This window comes from Aspergillus terreus, genomic scaffold (genome assembly GCF_000149615.1).
Source record: "Aspergillus terreus NIH2624 scaffold_3 genomic scaffold, whole genome shotgun sequence".
Lineage (NCBI taxonomy): Eukaryota > Fungi > Ascomycota > Eurotiomycetes > Eurotiales > Aspergillaceae > Aspergillus > Aspergillus terreus.
This window is the reverse complement of record NT_165926.1, coordinates 1619132-1636628: the sequence shown is the minus strand read 5'-3', so window position 1 is coordinate 1636628 and position 17497 is coordinate 1619132. Positions and strand designations below refer to the sequence as shown.

General features: G+C 51.8%; 7 protein-coding genes across 7 annotated transcripts; 4 read left to right on the top strand and 3 right to left on the bottom strand.

Annotated features, from left to right (window-relative positions):
• Nucleotides 1-605: 605 nt before the first annotated feature.
• ATEG_02477 (RNA lariat debranching enzyme) lies at nucleotides 606-2841 on the top strand (the record flags this gene model as incomplete). Its single annotated transcript, XM_001211655.1, has 3 exons — nucleotides 606-656; nucleotides 734-835; nucleotides 898-2841. The coding sequence occupies 3 exons, from the start codon at nucleotides 606-608 to the stop codon at nucleotides 2839-2841; spliced, it is 2097 nt and encodes a 698-aa protein (XP_001211655.1).
• A 509-nt stretch (nucleotides 2842-3350) lies between these two features.
• On the bottom strand, nucleotides 3351-6876 carry ATEG_02476 (RTP1/Tango6 family protein; the record flags this gene model as incomplete). Its single annotated transcript, XM_001211654.1, has 4 exons — nucleotides 3351-5237; nucleotides 5298-6117; nucleotides 6166-6709; nucleotides 6873-6876. The coding sequence occupies 4 exons, from the start codon at nucleotides 6874-6876 to the stop codon at nucleotides 3351-3353; spliced, it is 3255 nt and encodes a 1084-aa protein (XP_001211654.1).
• A 649-nt stretch (nucleotides 6877-7525) lies between these two features.
• On the bottom strand, nucleotides 7526-9360 carry ATEG_02475 (uncharacterized protein; the record flags this gene model as incomplete). The annotated part of the gene is made up of 4 exons (XM_001211653.1): nucleotides 7526-7683; nucleotides 7744-8658; nucleotides 8711-8938; nucleotides 9006-9360. The coding sequence occupies 4 exons, from the start codon at nucleotides 9358-9360 to the stop codon at nucleotides 7526-7528; spliced, it is 1656 nt and encodes a 551-aa protein (XP_001211653.1).
• A 1168-nt stretch (nucleotides 9361-10528) lies between these two features.
• Nucleotides 10529-11812, bottom strand: ATEG_02474 (uncharacterized protein; the record flags this gene model as incomplete). Its single annotated transcript, XM_001211652.1, has 5 exons — nucleotides 10529-10578; nucleotides 10617-10850; nucleotides 10896-11418; nucleotides 11505-11514; nucleotides 11769-11812. 5 exons carry the CDS (start codon nucleotides 11810-11812, stop codon nucleotides 10529-10531), a joined length of 861 nt encoding a protein of 286 aa, XP_001211652.1.
• Nucleotides 11813-12199: 387 nt separating this feature from the next.
• On the top strand, nucleotides 12200-12920 carry ATEG_02473 (flavin reductase family protein; the record flags this gene model as incomplete). Its single annotated transcript, XM_001211651.1, has 2 exons — nucleotides 12200-12253; nucleotides 12306-12920. The coding sequence occupies 2 exons, from the start codon at nucleotides 12200-12202 to the stop codon at nucleotides 12918-12920; spliced, it is 669 nt and encodes a 222-aa protein (XP_001211651.1).
• An 801-nt stretch (nucleotides 12921-13721) lies between these two features.
• On the top strand, nucleotides 13722-14248 carry ATEG_02472 (putative integral membrane protein; the record flags this gene model as incomplete). The annotated part of the gene is made up of 2 exons (XM_001211650.1): nucleotides 13722-13814; nucleotides 13871-14248. The coding sequence occupies 2 exons, from the start codon at nucleotides 13722-13724 to the stop codon at nucleotides 14246-14248; spliced, it is 471 nt and encodes a 156-aa protein (XP_001211650.1).
• A 1175-nt stretch (nucleotides 14249-15423) lies between these two features.
• Nucleotides 15424-16781, top strand: ATEG_02471 (2,3-butanediol dehydrogenase; the record flags this gene model as incomplete). The annotated part of the gene is made up of 4 exons (XM_001211649.1): nucleotides 15424-15889; nucleotides 15960-16037; nucleotides 16108-16587; nucleotides 16654-16781. 4 exons carry the CDS (start codon nucleotides 15424-15426, stop codon nucleotides 16779-16781), a joined length of 1152 nt encoding a protein of 383 aa, XP_001211649.1.
• Nucleotides 16782-17497: the final 716 nt, after the last annotated feature.

Below are 17497 nucleotides of genomic sequence, written 5' to 3'. Positions count from 1 at the left end.
GTTCCCCTTTCTTGGGTCCAATCTGAATCGTCTTCGTGTACTCCGGCCGGCGAATACTCCCGCATGCTCCACAAGACAATTCCTGTTGTCGTGCCGTCAGAGGGCGGGACTCGTCGAGGAGAATACCGTGATGGACGGTCATGAGATGGGCCGCTGTGGACGGGCTCAGCACACTCAAGGCGTTGGCTGTGTCTTTGAGATAATTCAGTCGGGGCGTATGATCACTGAGAGGCATGATTTGAATAGTAAAATTTATGACGGGATATAAACTCAGACAAAGGCGATAATAGCCATATACTGGGCGGCAATCGGAACGGTTGATGGGGGATTTTTTTTTGTTCTTGGGGCGGATCAGATAAAAAAAATGCGGAACTTTCAAGATTTCCCTCACTTCACTGTCAACTTCTACAAACACAACCACCTCCTTCACTCCCCCTCTTCTCTTCTCCTCCTCTCGTCTTCTGTCTCCTTTCTTCTGCATCCATCTTCCTTCTGTTTGACAGTAGATTATGATACTTCTTTGGAGCCTCTGATTCCATCCCAAATCCATCTCCCTTCCTATCTCTCTTCCTTTCCATCCATCCACCCTCATCACAGCCATCACGATGGAAGCGTCTCCCAAGTCAGCTTCCATCAGAGTCGCCCTTGAAGGATGTGTAGGTTTCTTCTATCCCTCTCTTTTTCACAGTTTGGTTCTACCTTCTTCCATGTTATAATACTCACCCTTCGTCAGGGCCATGGCTGTCTCAATGATATCTACGCCTCGGTCGAGAAAGCCGCCAGTCTCAAAGGCTGGGACGGTGTGGATCTCGTGATTATCGGAGGTGACTTTCAGGTAATTTTCTCATATTACCAAAATCTTCTATCTCCAAACGGCTTCGTGCTGACTTCATCCAGGCTGTGCGCAATTCCTATGACATGGCATGCATGTCAGTCCCCAATAAGTACAAAGAATTGGGCGACTTCCATGAGTATTACAGCGGCAAACGCACTGCCCCTTACCTGACCATCTTCATCGGAGGTAACCATGAGGCTGGTAATCATCTCTTCGAGCTCTACTACGGTGGATGGGTAGCTCCCAACATCTATTACATGGGCGCTGCAAATGTCATTCGCTGTGGCCCGCTACGGATCGCGGGAATCTCTGGCATCTGGAAGGGTTATGATTATAGAAAGCCCCACTTTGAAAGAATCCCGTACAACCGCGACGATATCCAGAGCATCTACCACGTCAGAGAGCTCGATGTGCGCAAGCTATTGCAAATCCGCACCCAAGTCGACCTGGGTCTTTCCCACGACTGGCCCAAACAGGTCGAGTATTCTGGTGACTACGAGGCCCTTTTCAGAATCAAGAGAGATTTTAGGCAGGACTCACGAGACGGAAAACTCGGCAACGTAGCCGCAAAATACGTTCTGGACCGCCTGCGCCCGGCTTACTGGTTCTCCGCTCACTTGCATGTCAAATTTGTCGCATCTATCGAACATGGCGACTATAAACTACACGGCCGCTCAAACCGCACAACTCAGGAGACTGCTTCACAGACGAGCCAACCGCAGTCTAGCGCCCCATCTGCGTTCGGAATGGACGGTGCCGTCGCATCCTCCCTGAAGGAGGTCTTTGACCCTGAAACCGATGCCGTGCGTCCAGCAGAAGGTGCCCAAGGGGTCCCATCCCAGAGTGATGCCGTCGCCTCGCAGCCGGAACAAGCGATGCCTACTCCTAATCTTGAAGTCGAGACCCATTCCCAAGCCCAGCCGTCAGAGACCGTGGAGAGCAGAATCTCCGCGTGGAACAACTTTCATGCCGTTGCGGCCAGGAAGGAGGCTGCTCAAAATCCCGAAGACTTGCAAGCACGGGATGCAAATGATGCCGAAATGGCCGGTTTGAGACACAATTTGACCTGGCGCAAAGTTGAAGTTGATATGGATGGCGCTGGACGCAAACTCACTGGTGTCGAGTGGAGTGGCGGCGAAGGGCGGGATGTTAAGAAGCAAAAGACACTGCATGAGCCGAAGCCGGTCAAGAACGCCGATGAGATTGATCTAGACTTGGACAGTGATTCTGATCAGGACTTGCCCACCAAGAACCCTCCAGCACCTGATTCTCGAGGCTCCCTCCCCCCCGCTGAGCAGGGCCCTCAACCGAATCAGACAGAAGTCTCTGAAGAAATTCGCAGTCAGCTCCCTGCTAGTTTTATGCGACCTAAATCCGAACCCGAACCAATCAACGGCCCCCTGCCCGAAGCCATTACCAACCGTCGGACGGATTTCCTTGCATTGGACAAATGCCTTCCGAATCGTCACTTCCTTCAGCTTGTGGAGTTCCAGACGATTTCTGATCTTGAACAAGTTCAGTGCCAACGGCCTTATCGTCTGCAGTATGACAAGGAATGGCTGGCTATCACGCGCGTCTTTGCCCCTGACCTGCAATTGGGTGACCCTTCCGCTAAGCCGCCAGCAGACAAGGGTGATCTTGCTTACAGGCCACTTATCGAGGAAGAGGAGAAATGGGTGGAAGAAAACGTGGTCAAGGCGGGGAAGATGACCGTTCCTGAGAACTTTACCCCGACTGCTCCGTTCTACGATCCCTCTGTTCCTATCACCACTGATCAGATGCCCCCCGAATACACCAATCCCCAGACTGCACAGTTCTGTGAGCTTATTGGCATCGAAAACAAATTTGACTTGAGCGACGAGGAACGGCAGATGCGCATGGCCGCTGGTCCACGCGAAGCCCGGCCTCAGTTTCCTCGTCGTGGCGGATTTGGACCGGGTCGTGGTCGCGGCGGTCGCGGTGGACGTGGCCGTGGCCGTGGCGGCGGCCGTGGTAATCGTCGCTAATAATCCCAACAATCGAAAACTATCAGTCGCGACGAATATCCCTTTCACGAAATCATAATGTGGCTCGTTTTCTCTTCGGTTTCGCACACATATACCAAGCGCTGGGCGCTCCTCTATGTTGATTTTTCGAAATCTCATCTCAATGTCTGACAACAGACCTGAGACCTATGTGCATCGTGTTTTCGGCCCGCATATTTCTGATTTGAAGTTTAACCCAAAAAGTGACATGCATGGGAAATATCAGCGAGATCTTGTCGTGATCCATATGTGCTTGTGGAGCCCAGGAAGTTTCTCCATCATGAGGTCATAAAATCACGATCAATTTCATAACCATGTACAATATCAATGGCAATGGATCAGTAGACTAATACTTGCAGCCAACATTTATTATGATTTTATTTTGCCCTCGTAAGGTATCTCAGATGAACAATATGTCAATATAGTTTCGTGATAACCTACAGTGCCCGTTGTGATAGCCTCCTGCTTCGCCGTCTGCCCAACCCAAGGATTTATTCTATCTCCTCGATCCTCGGACGTCCTTCGGTCCTTTCCGCCAAAGGATCTACTTGAAGACCAGCAAGCCGATCCCCAAGTTCCAACCTGGGCTCATTATCACCTTCACGGGCCCCGATGCCCCATAGAAGCGACTTTTCTAACCAGGCTTCCAAACTTTCCACCAGCACCCGGATATGGCCCCGAACAATACTATCAGTTTCCCGACCCTCGACGAAGTGCAAACTGTGCAACATGTACGGGATATTCCCAACCGTCGCGGATCCGCCATCCCCAGCGTTCTCCCTAGATGCATCATCCGAGAGGGAAAACCCGAACCCCAAGGCGTTGCTTCCGCGCGTCTCCCGCACTGCATCGAATGCTTTCAATATATCGAGAAGCAGAACAACGCTTGCACGCCGCAGAATCGCAGACTCCTCCTCCGGCTCTAGTATCAACGTCGAGAGCGCCAGGTCGACCGCGGAACGAACCACAGATAGACCGAGACCCGCGATGTTTGTCTGGACCGCAGTCGCCAGGACAGACAGTGCGGAGGCCCGGACTCTCAGATCATCCGGTTCTTCGTCGGAGGCCGCACCCGCAGCCCATGCCGCGACGATATTGGCCGAACGGGCAGCCTGTTCGGCACTCTCAGGCTCCGAGCCGTCGCCCTCTTCGTCGTGGTTCGACGTCAGCGCAGGGGAAGACATCGTCCAGCCCTCCGGCATCGCCGACTCCTTCTGTCTTTTCCGTTCTTCGCGCTCTTTCTCTCGCTTTTCTTTGTCGAGCTGTTGCTGTCTGCGCTTTTGTGCCTGTGGCTTGTGCGCGCGCCGTCCTGCGACAGCGATCATGCCCTCGCCCAGAATCTTGGCGGTCTCTCCTGTCAACGCTTCTCCGAGGTCTTGGACGGTGCGGAGGATCGATTCGCCGATCTTCAGCCTTTGGTCCAGGGTTGCTTGTTCGCTGCGATCTGTGTAGCGGTCGACGAGTGTTTTGACCACGGTGCGGGGGTGTCGCGAGGCCAGTGTGCCGATGAGTTTGATGGCATTGAGATAGATGAACTCGTCGCTGGCGGCGGTTTCGGAGGTATCGGTGAGGATCGATAGAAGGAGGGTTAGCGTGGAAGGGATGTCGAGAACAGGAGACGCTTTCTTGATGAGATCGGATAAGAGGGAGAATCCCTCTGCTTGGACAGGAGGTAGTTCGGAATTGAGATGGGACAGTGCTCGGCGGTGAATATCGAAGTCGGTGGTTTCGCTGGAGGACTTTTGTGGGCCATGTTCCTCGGGAGACGAGATCTGGATTTCCAGGAGCATTGATGCTGTCGTTGCTGGCTTCGCGAGTGATGATGCAAGATGCGGGATGAGCTCGTCCAATGTGGATTTTATACCTTGAAGTAGGGTTATCGTGTTTGGAGTTCCGGAGAAGTCGGGGGAGGCGAGGATTGTAGAGAGCAGACTGAACACTGCTGGTAGCGTCTCTGCGGTATCATCGTTTGAGGATGAATTTTCTCCAGTATCCTGGGACGGTACTATGTTTGCAAGAGACGATAAGGACATCTTTCCTGACTGGCGAACGCTTTTGTCCTGCCTTTTTCTGACTTGACGACTGTATTCTGCACCGATGATCTGTTTGATGAGCTCGAGAACCCTCAGAGGACGTCGAGATAGACTATCTTTGAATTTATTGAGCAGTGCCTCCGCTAGTTTGGCACTGATCAATTGGCGTTTCATGTTTTGGAAATGGTTGGTGTCTTGTGCAGGCTCGTTCTCGCCGACAGGAGGCCGCACTAACCACGTCTCACTGACGTAGAGGAAAACTTCCGCAGTGCACTCTTCAAAGCTAGGGTCGGCCTCTAGCGTTTTGATAAATAACTCAGTCCGGGTCTGCAATGTGTCCATGAGCTGTATCACATTCACATTCACGGCATTGGAATCTGCAGAGGCTCGCTTTACCAAACATACTTTGTGATCTGGCTCAAGACCATATGTCCAGCTAGCTCCCCCATCCCAAAGCAGATTATCCACCAATTTTTTGAGCGGTTGCATTCCAACGGAGATGCCAAAATATGTTTGCAGCACAGTCATGACCTTTTCGTGCAGGTCGAGACGCTGGTTCTGCGACGTGAAGGAAGCTAGGCCCCAAAGAGGAAGAAGAATCGGATATACAACTCTCTTCACGAGACCTGGGTTGGGAGGTTGAAGCACAAGACTCCGCAACCTGTCAATAGCCCTCAGCAACATGGACTCATCGACCAGAACTTTATCCGATGACGCTCTGCTGGAAGCGGAGGGAAATCTCATGTACTGCCGGGACAGCCCATCGAGCGCTGCGGTAAGCGTCTTGAAGATGGGCTCCAAGAATATAGAATGACCTATGGTTCCTGGAGCCCCGTATGCTCGCTTGCATAAGATCCCATTGCCAATGGCGTACGCAGCGGTTTTCCTCAAATCAGGATCGTCGCCATCAACCAGAGCTAGCAGTTGAGGTGCAATAGAGGTGAAGTATTCTGCGGGTTCCATCCCTTGCGGTACAGATGAAAGTAAGCGCGAAGTTTGCATGATAGCTTGGACGGTAAAATGGGGGCCATTGGAAGTTTGATCTTGCGAGTCATGTCCAAGGCTGGGAGAGAATTGGGATGCGAGGAAGACGATTGTTTGCAAAACACCATCTTTCCGCAGAGGGACTCTGGATATCTGGCTTGAGATTACAGATTTGAACCAGGGTGCCGTGTCCGATTGAAGAAAATTCGACAGAGTTGACAACAACACAGGGGTCGGTGTCCTGGGTTCTTTTAGTATGCGACAGAAAGTGATGTCGGTAGAAACATACCCTTCGATGACTTTTGCGAGCACACCGCGACACCATTCTTTGCTGTCCGGGGATAAAGTCTGAGAATTGAAGGCGAGGTCTGTAGTCCCGCTGATGACATCACTCAAGATACGACCTCGAATGACAGGCTGGATGCTAGATCGTGGATCAAGCAGTATTTCGGAGATGCGGTGCAATATGTACTCCAGAAGCGACTCGTCTCTAGCATTTTCACGTGCAGAGGCCTGCTGTTGTTGGGCAATGACCCCAGCTGGCAAGACGGAGATCACACGCTGTTGAAGTGGGATACCAGCTCCAGACGACTGTGATGGGTAAATGCCCTCCAACGAGATCAAATCAAGAAGGGCATGGAGCAATCTTCGTCTCTTGGCATCCTCTAGAGCAGCATCCTCCGTCTCTTCAGTAACATGAGAGATATCATTATTTACCGGTGTAACAAATGAAAGATGAATGCGATAGAGGATCTCAACAGCCCTTTCGATGATGAGGCGTCTTTTAGCATTTTCATCTTCGGGAGAGACCGATGAACCCTTGCCCAGAATATCTATAAGAGAACTTCCCCGAGATTTTTGAATTTCCTCTTGGATCTAGTCAGTTATGTTGTGAGAGTGAAGTTGTGGAGTACGAATTACACGTGCCTCGTTGGAGAACAGGATTCAGAAACTCGCTTGCTGCGTTGAACGCTGCTTTTATCTGCTGCGGCTCACCCATATTTTCCATCTCATTGAGCAAAAGCCCGCGATCTGCTTCATTCTGTGCCCATAGTGACGAAGTTGATTAAGACTTGATGTTATGTCCTGGAACTTTTTGCTGTAGCCGGTGATGATCTCAGCCCCACGTGACCCACTTGATATGCTGACTAATGTCGTTGAAGAAGAGGATAGAAACAAGAGAACGTGAGAACGCAATTGAGTTGACAGGTGATGTGAAGTAGCAGCTATATGAAGAAAGGCACTTATGGTTGAGGTTCAGCTGCTGTCCAGCGTATACCATAACTGTGTAATCAGGTGTAGTTTGGTCTCTGAAAACATATATTTACAACGAATGTAGTTTTATCTTTGCACACAAGGACTCTGATGAGTATACAAACAGAGTTGTCCATACAATGCGTAAGTAGAGGGCTGGAGGTCATTTCCGCCATGTAGGCGTTACCCTAGAAGTCTGATAGAAGTGCGTCCGCCTTGTTCTCACCTCACAGCTGATTTCGTCCAAAACAACCCTGATGCCATGTCCAGCATCGCGTGATGTAAGGAGTAAATACAGATTACTGAGAGGTGAAAATGTAATGTGAATTATATGTCAGACGAATCCGTACAGCGAAGTTGACTAGTATTGCTGGTCACATTTGCGTCGACTACACTCAGCGCCCGAACAGAGCGGCCAAATTGTCACTGATATACTTGATACCCTCGGCCCGATAAAAGTCGCCTTCAACGTATTCCAGGCCGCTCACATTGAGGCTGAAAACGAGATTCTCCTGATTCTCCCAGCTGTATTGCGGCCAAATTGGCCGTGTACCTGGAAGATCAACGCGTCAGCTCATCTGCCTAAAAACGGAGCAGAGGTAATGGGACATACTTGGTGTATGGTTCGGATCCAACGTCGCAATAAAACTGACCCATGACTTCGACATCAGTGTCGCAAGCTCGTAATGCGGATTTGTTCGGCTGTCCAACTCTTGTGGGTTGTGGAAGACGTAGGGGAGTTCCGCCCCGTGGTCTGCGCCTGCATACGGGCCACTCGAAGGGTTGGCGACATCAAAAAGATAGCTGTACACGGGAAGGCCGTGGCTAGCCCATACCTGGGCCGCCAGTCGGCGCGGAGCGTGTACATTCACATCCCCCTGGAAGGCGGCGCCACGCTTGTATTGTTCACCATACCCAGCGGGAGGTCTGCCAGGCATGACGGCTGGAATACCGATCTCCGGGATGTCAGGATAGAGGGCAGCAAGAATGTCCACGGTAGCATTGTCCAGACCCCAGCCCCTAACTACCTCTCGGAATTGCTCATTGGCATCGATACCACGTACGGCAAAGCTGGTCCCTTCGTCCGAATTGGCCCCAATGAGGTAGGGGACCTTGACAAACTTGCCTGCTTCCATCTGCGAGGTCGCGCTCTCCTGGACGAAGTCGCCGTCGATCACCTGCACGAACTTGGGCCCGTCTTGGCCGGAGAGCGTATGGGGTGGTATGATAGTCGAGTTGTTAAAAATGCTGAGGAGGATGTCAGTTGGAACTCTGCGGAGACAGTCCAAGGTGTTCGGGGCGGAGCTGCAGTTGGCCGCGTCTACGACCGCATCATAGTACGGTTGCCAGTCGTCGACGGTCTGGTAGCGGAAGTAAGTACTGGGCGCACCACTCTCGCTGATCGCCCCACGGAACAGGCCATCGTCCCGTCCTCCATAGGCGATCAGCTGCGTACCGACGCTGTTTCCGCCAGCGCTCTCACCCCAGATGGTCACTTTCCGAGGATCGCCACCAAAAGCAGCAATGTCTGTTCGACAGTGAGCAGGGTAGCCCCGGGGATGGCGGGGACGGACACATACTTTCTTGGATCCAATGGAGCGCCAGTCGCTGGTCTCGGAACCCCAGATTCGCAACGCCTTCTTCCTTGATTTCCTTGCTCCACATGTACCCCCAGCAATGAAGACGGTAGTTCAGACTGACCGCAACGATTGGAGTTCCAGAGTCGACGGACTCGCTCACAATATAAGACAGGTTATATGCCGGGTTAGAAGAGCGCCCTTCCGTAAACCCTCCGCCATAGATCCAGACTAATATGTCGCGGGTTAGTCGGTTCTCCCTGACAGAAACCATGTAGATAGGAAGGGAGGTATATACCAGCCACCGGCAAATCGTCGTGAGCGGACACGCCACTCGGGCGGACGACGTTGAGCGTCAGGCAAGATTCAGAGGCCCCCAACGTCTGGCCAGGGCCCAGACACGCAGGGGAATACTCGGTTGCGTTTCTGGGTGCCGTCCATGACACATTGAGGGATCGTGGCGTTCGTAGGCGGAGGTCTCCAACGGGTTGCTGCGCGTAAGGCATTCCCAAGAAGAGATCCTGGCCATAGTGGTCATTATGGACCCCATAGTATGTGCCATTGAGCACTCGAGCGGTGGGTTTGTGGGTGGCTCTCGCGGAAACACCCCCCAGGTACAGAAGCAGATAGGCAAACGCACATCCCCGAAGCATATTGCTGAGCCACTGTTGACCCGGCATGACGTTGGATCCCAATTGCGTTTACGTCGAACGACACCCAATGTTTGGTCCTCTGTATCCTCGCGCGTAGGGGACAGCAGCAGAGATATAAGTGTCGCCAGCTCTACGGCTCGCACGGTTCGCAATTGCCGATCAGACGGGGCATTTCTACATAGCACCCTGAGTCGGCTGATCTTGGTCCCTCACCTGCCGATCGGATATTGTATGTACCAGCAGTATTGGGCACAGGAGCGGGTATGTTCCGGATATGTTCCTAAATGAGCTGACTGTTGATATCAGAATTCATTAGATTGTATTTACATCCAATCATCGTACGTAGCGAGATATATCCTCTAAAACCCTCAATATGGAGGTTTTTAGACAAACCCCTTTCCCCCCGGGCAATTCCAACCATGCCAATTCGGCAGATAACTAGCATCACTGCATGATTCATCGGGGGAGCGTTGTGGATGACGACCCGTGTCCCCAAACCGATTGTCTTACCATCAAACACGGACATCCGTGCCAGAAGTACCCTGGGGCACCGACAAGAGTGAGGCACTAGCCGGACCATGTCGGGGGGCTTGGTGACAAGACTGTCTGCGTCACCCTTAGCGGAAGCGTGACTGAAGCCACACCGCAGAATTTCATTTCGTCCTGCTTAAAATAAAGCATACTTTGGCAGATCATTGAGTAAAAATCAAGGACACGCTTCTGACAATCCTCGATTCCAGACACACTCAGACATGCCCGCACTGTCTCCATGCAAGGGATCCGACTTGAAGATAGCAGTTGCGCTACTACACTAAAACATACCGCACGAAAGGCCCATAAATGAGTCAGTGACATCGCCACCGGTAGGCTGCAAAACCATAGTGACGGTTCCACAGCGTCACTGGCCCTCTGCGAAACCGGACACACTGTTCTTGGCCAAAAGAGAGGGCCAGGGTTCACCGCTTGCAACGATCGTTCCCAACCGTCAAGCTCTCGGAGAGCATTTGCCAACACTGTCAGGATGCCCTGGGACGCAAAGATGTTCTCTTTACAAGGAAGGGAGTTTAGGTATTGGGCCTTTCTTAGGAGAGAAGGAAGAACAGAACCGTGACTTAGGAGTGTCTGGTAGGATGAGGGTTCGTGGCATGCAAAAGGTATGGTCCGCCACTCATATGAGGACAAAAACGTATTTTGGCGCGAGATGCACGCCTCCAGTATCTATAATTATTCTGTCAGTAGCTTAAATCCCTACAGACCATTGAAGGATGGGAATAACGTATAGATGCGTACAATTAGTGGACGAAAGCCGACAAAGAGTTGCTGCGAGATCGGTTTGGTAAATGACTCTGGCCGGCAGAGCTCCATCATTCGGCCGATACCTCTGATGTGAGCGACCCAGCCCTCTCTAGATGTGGGGATTAACCACTTGTCATTCTCAGTGAATGATGTTTCCTGGGCATTGGACACGAAGAGGGAGAAACCTACCTCGGCTATACATAAGCACATTATAGCGGCAGCCGATTCATCGCACACACCGTCAGCTTCAGCCAGTCTATGCTTCAAATATTGTACAGCTTTTGCGTATGACTGTGTGCGACAAATATCCCACCGGGAGCGTGTGGGGCCTTGATCACCCTTGCAGATGATCGAGTAGCCAAAGGTTCTAAGCGAGACAGACAAAAGAGGTGTACTTCGGCTCCGGTCCAGAAGTAGAGGGAGTACCTCCAGCCAAGGACTGCAGATAGCTGAGCAGGTCTCATCGGGAAGGGGAGTTTGCTGAAAGCCATAATGTTCTGGAATAAAATATTCGATAACCAATGCAACGAACTCTTCATCAGTAGACCAGCGGAAAGTGGAGAAATTGAGCATGAGACATTCAGTGTGAGGTCGAGAATTGAGCATTGACGTCTCAATTGGCATAGAGATTTCCGCCGAACGCTTAGAAGGGCTGAGCGCTTGCCCAGCGGTTTTTGGCGACACAAAAGTGACGCTCTCATAGCCTGGGCAGCTCCTCTTGGTGATCAAACATTGAGAACACGCAGGGCGTTTTCCGTCACACTAAATGAGACCACATTAGTAAATCCTGGGCAAGGAAACCCCTCCGTAGCGGAGCAGCAACGACGAAGTAGATGTCCAGAACTTACTCCATATTTCCTTTGCCGACAATTTTGACACACTGACCGGCTCTTTACTTTCATTGTTATTCGTCGTAGCGCGGGGGATGGTGTCAGAGGCAGCCAGGGAGAATTAAGTAGAGGGATATCTGTGAGTGGATGGATGGGGCCGTAAAGTCTTGGCGGCTAATGCTTCTGATTAGAGTTAGCTTGGAAAGCGGGGCTGTGGGTCGGCCAATGTGGTCGGGCCAATGCCCTTGTCCGAGTATGCACGTCATGATCATCAATTCTTACGGAGGACACAGGGCCCAAAGAAGCTGGGAAGATAAAAAGGACATGGTAAATGTTGACCAAGAATGTTTGAACAACTGCCATTATACATGCCGGTGCAGCCGGTCCCCTAAGCCGTCCCGGCCTACAGAGAAAAGTTTTCTGCATTTATATAGCTCCTGTCCTCCCCAGGTATATCTTTGGCATTTTAATTGCTACTCCACGTCACGGTTTGTGAAGCCTCACAATCGAGCCGACATGAAGAAAGCCCTAGTCTTCAGCAATAATGCTCTTCCAGGATCAAGATCCAGACGCAGGTTCGGCCCCTTCGGGGATAGGCCTTCTCCACATCGGCAATTCATTCATTGATGGATCCCGTTGGACTACGGATATAAGACTGGCCCTTATCTTAGGACTGTTGGCGGTGCCCAGTGCACCAAATCCACTCAATCAAAATGTACTACCAACCTGGCGTGACCGAACACAACCTCCCGTATAATCCAGTCAAGGTACTCCCGATATCATATTCACACGTCGTGACAGCTCTGACATTGACAACAGGCATGCATCGTCCCCCGACCGATCGGATGGATATCGACTAAAAACAAGCGCGGCCAAGCGAACTTGGCTCCATACTCGCAGTTCAACAACTTGACGTTTGACCCGCCTTACGTGATGTTCTCCTCGAACCAAACAGACTCAGGCGAACGCAAGGACACAGTAATCAACGCCGAGACTACAGGACAGTTTGTTTGGAACCTAGCTACATGGGACCTACGCCACGCGGTCAATATTTCCGCGCAGCCGTTTCCCTACGGCGTGGACGAGTTTGACCACGCCGGCGTGACCAAGGAGCCTGCAACTACTATAGACGTGCCTATGGTAGCTGAGTCACCTGTGAAGTTTGAGTGTCGCTATCACTCTACGGTGCGACTCCCGGGAAACCCCCCGATGGGGTCGGTAGATATAGTAATTGGGCGGGTGGTCGCGGTGCATATTAAAGACGAAGTGATTACTGATGGGAGGTTGGATATACGTAAAACGCTGCCAATTGCGCGCTGCGGGTATTACGAGTATACAGTGATTCGGGAGACATTTGATATGGTGATCCCCGGTATGGACGGGAATGCAGAGAAGGGCCAGGATATGAGAAAGACCGCTAAGGCGGTGGAATGATGATTGAGTTCAGATCTCGAACTTATTATGCTGCGGAACTTTATCAGCCTATAGTCCCATGGGGTTTGTCTCTGACTAATAGCCTTTATTGCTGTCAGATGATCACGACCTAAACATGTTGGAAAACACTTCCGCGGAATGTCGCATTCCGATAGGAATGAACGGCGAGATCTAGACCGTATTAACGTAGCAGAGATGGTCACGATTACGAAGTACCCAAATGCTTATATAATTTGGAATCAGATCGGCTCTAATGTATCAGAAGATTCCTGTACAATACTGTCTCCATGCAGGACGTTTCAAAGATGTGCCACCACCAACCCTATCTTTTTGATATACGCCACTGATGCTATGAGTTGACCCGCCGCTCGGAAAACTCTATGCACATCCATCCGCCACTACGATTTCACCCCTGGATGAGGATAGTGTCAAACGAAGTGCCATGCCTCCGGCCTCGGAAGATGGATCGAGGGTGGCAAGTATCATTGCCTGTAATAGCATTATGCTTGCGCTGGCTTCCTTTGGCACTTGTATCCGCGTTTCAGCCCAAATCTACGAGCGTCGCTTTGATGCAGATGACGGTTCGTGAGCATAACTCCTTGATAGTGTCGTGTTAGCTTATTCCGACCTAGGGTTCTTCCTTTTGAGTTGGGTGTGCTGTGCCCCTGGCAGTGATCGATAATGCGCTCTCGGCTCTATGCTGACATGGTTATTGCGGTGATTAACTTAGGTCTTTGCCTTTGTGCTATGCTTTACCTCTATGTGGAGTAAGACATGTGTTATAGATGAATCACCGCTGCCATGTCTGACATTCTTGCAGTGATTCGGTATGGCTATGGAAGGCACTTCACCTCCATTGAGGGCGACACAGAGAAGATTGCAACTTTCTTAAAGGTACGTGGTTAAGCCCACAATGTTCCTCTCCTCAAGACTTATGACGATCAATCCAGTTGGACTTTGTCACTGGAGTTTCTTATCTCGTCTCCTTGACATCGATCAAGATATCCTTCTGCCTACTATACCTAAAGGTGTTCAAAACGACTCGTCTACGATGGCTATATTATTTGGTCATGGCATTCGTGGTCTGCGAATTCATTGAAGAACTGTTCGTCTTTACATTCCAATGTTCTCCTCCCAGCAAGTACTTCTACCCTAACAGGCCGGGCGTCTGTATGGATCTTTACGTTTTCTATCACGTTTCATTCGCCATAAAGCTGGTCACCGACATTGTCTTGTTTCTTTTGCCTATTCCGCAATTGTTGAAGCTTCAGACCTCTACCTGGATCAAGGCAGGTCTGATTGTGATGTTTGGGCTGGGATTATTGTGAGTCTTCTTTAACGGCCCCTTATTCGCTTTTCTGGGGTGTTTCAACTAAGTATGATCTAGAGTGTGTGTGACAAGCATTATCCGAATCACTTATATTAAACATTTCCAAGAGGACTTTACCTGTTTGGCTCCCCATCGCTGTCTTTCCGTTGCATTTTCTTTTATTCGTTAATGCATTTTTATCAGGGCTACTTGTCAACGCCTTGAACTGGTCAGCCGTCGAGATCTGCACCGCCATCATCATTGCATCCATTCCGTCCTTCAGAAAGATAAGTAGTCGAATATGTCTTGCCCTGCGGAAGTTCCACCTTCTACACACGATAACCGGTCATTCGACACGGGTGAATACGAACGACGAAAATCATGCTGCTACCGCTGTGGCCCAGAGACGCCCTGGGAACCCCGACCATATCCCGTTACCTTCTCCAGTTTTACGCCCTTTCAATTCAGGACCTATGAATAGTGACGCAGGACAAGCTACCTCGGACGATCCATTCGTTACTCCTGGGACGCGGGACGAGCTTTCCGCCTCTGATCGGTTGAGCTGAATGGTTTCTAAATGGAGACTTCTCAATAATTCTGAATACGTTACCTTGGAGACGGGAGTTCCCGTGTCTGGAGACTACACGCCGATAACATACTAAACATCGGGCCTGTAAAAGAGACAAGATCTTACCAGTAGCTAGGTAGACTGCCCAGCCTACTCCTAGTAACTACCATACCCGCCTTTATGCCACTGAAGAATTATATCGTAAGTAGGACCAGCTGCCTAGTCGGTACAATTAATAAAGTTGATCAGTAGAGTCGGTTAGGGCATAGGGCCAGTAGAGCGATCCTATAGTTCTTCTTTTCTCAGCTGCAGCAATGGAGCATCTCAGTTGTCGAGAAGACAGAATGCCCCGCAATGCCCTCCACACCGCTGTGGAGAACCCAAACGAAGACACTCTGGGCAATCACGATGTAGTATGAACGGCACGATTCCGCATCGTGAATTCCGACGGGGAATCTCCGGCTGTGGGGTAAAGCTCGGGGAGGAGATTCAGTCTATCGGCCATTTCATTCCTATCTATAGTCTTCCTCCCCCTCTACCTCCCTTCCTCTTGATCCTCTTCTTATTAGATGAGCATACTCGCTTGACACCTCTACTTCCTGCTCTCCACAACCAAACAAATCACAATGAGAGCCGTTCGCTTCCACGGACGCGGCGACATCCGCGTCGACCAAATCGAAGAGCCCACCTGCGCCGCCGGACAGGTCAAGGTACATACCTACACCTCCCTACCCGAAACCAAGCGCCACGCTCACATGCATAGATACGACCTGCATTCGTGGGAATCTGCGGAAGCGGTAAGCACCACAAAGCCAGCACCCAACACACACACTGAGACAGCAGACCTGCACGAATACCTCTCGGGCCCGATCACCGTCCCGCAGACGCCGCACGCGATCACGGGCCAGAAACTCCCCGTCACCCTGGGCCACGAGTTCAGCGGCACCGTCGAGGAAGTCGGCGCGGGCGTCTCGCGCGTCCGCGTCGGGGACCGGGTGGCGGTCAAGCCGAACCTGGCGGATGGGACGTGTCCGTGTTGTGTGCGGGGACGGCCGAATTGCTGCCGGAATCTGGGGTTCATCGGGTATAGCAGTGAGTTACCTACCTAACTACCTATACTTACTCGAGCATCTAAAGCTGCTGACTCATTCAGGTGATGCAGGTGGCTTGTCGGACCATGTGGTGGTGCCCGAAAAGCATGCCATCCCGTTACCGGGATCCATCCCCCTGGACATCGGAGGTAAGTCGGGGAATATCTGATTTCCAATCGGGCCAGCCGACATACAACCGCCGCTGACAACACGGCGCAGCGCTCGTGGAGCCGCTCACCGTCGCCTGGCACGCCGTCGACCGGGCCCCGATCGAGACGGCGCAGACGGCGCTCGTCGTCGGCGGTGGCCCCATCGGGCTGGCGGTGGTGCAGGTGCTGAAGGCGCGCGGGGTGGAACGCATCGTGGTGGCGGAGGTGTCGCAGCAGCGCCAACGTTTTGCGACGACGCTGGGAGCCACGGACGTCGTGGACCCGCGGAAGGAGGACGTGGTCGCGATGGTGCGCGCGATGACGGCGGGGGCTGGGGCGGACGTTGCGTTCGAGTGTTCCGGGGTGCAGGCGGGGTTTGACACGGCGATGAAGGGGATCCGCGTGCGCGGGACGGTGACGATTGTGTCGCTGTGGGAGGAGAAGCCGGTGATTGATGCGTTCGATGTGGTCTCGTATGAGAAACATGTGGTGGGGGCAGCGATCTGTGACGAGGGGGATTTTGAGGCGGTCATTGAGGCTATTGCTGCTGGTACGTATCGAAGGCACTTGGCCCTTTCTGAAGGAATATATTGGCATGTGTTAACGTGGGCATCAGGCAAGATCTCTCCCCAGGCGATGATCACTGGGAAAATTCGGATGGAAGACGTGGTGGAAAAGGGGTTTGAGGCGCTGGTTCGCGAACGGGATCAGCACGTCAAGATCCTGATTGACATTTCGGCGTAGGAATCGGGTGACAGTGGTGAGTTGGTCACACGGGAATCAGATGAAGTAGTATGTATACGAAGTTACGAAGCATGTGCAACATGGCGATCTATCACCTGTGAATGGAGTATATACGATGGTCAGGGGTTCTTTAAAGCCGTAAGTTCTGGGAGTATAGTGCGACTCGGCAAACAATTGTTTATTGATCCAACACCGGTTGGTGTACGGAGTATGGGTGATTGGAGCGACCTCCTTGGACTTGAATGCAGACAGCGCTACGGAGGACCTCGAAGGGGTTCTGGTGGAGACTGTCAGCACAATGAGAATGGAAAATCTCCGACAACAAAGCGACAAGAGTCGGAGTAGAGATCCCAACACGTGTGGAATATTTGAATCTGGACTGGAGTCATCATCAGATCTCACCCGCTGGACCCTTCTGCGGTAAGACGTAGACTGCTTATTTGCTGACGTTTGTTAGGCCTTGAGGTCTACTCTGACCAGGTCGCTTGGAGTATCCTCTAGGGACTGTCTCAGTTGCCAGCGTGTGTTGGTCTGACTGCAGCACTTCGAATCATCCTCAACCGCGAGCCAGTCATTCGAGACAGCCCGCGCACCGTGGCCATGGAGCGGCGGAACGAGTCCGACTGCCCAGAAGTGGGTGGCACTGCGGGCTGCAGAGGTCAGGATGAACATGCGTTCGATCGCGCCACGGCAGCAATGGGACGAGCTAGTGGGAC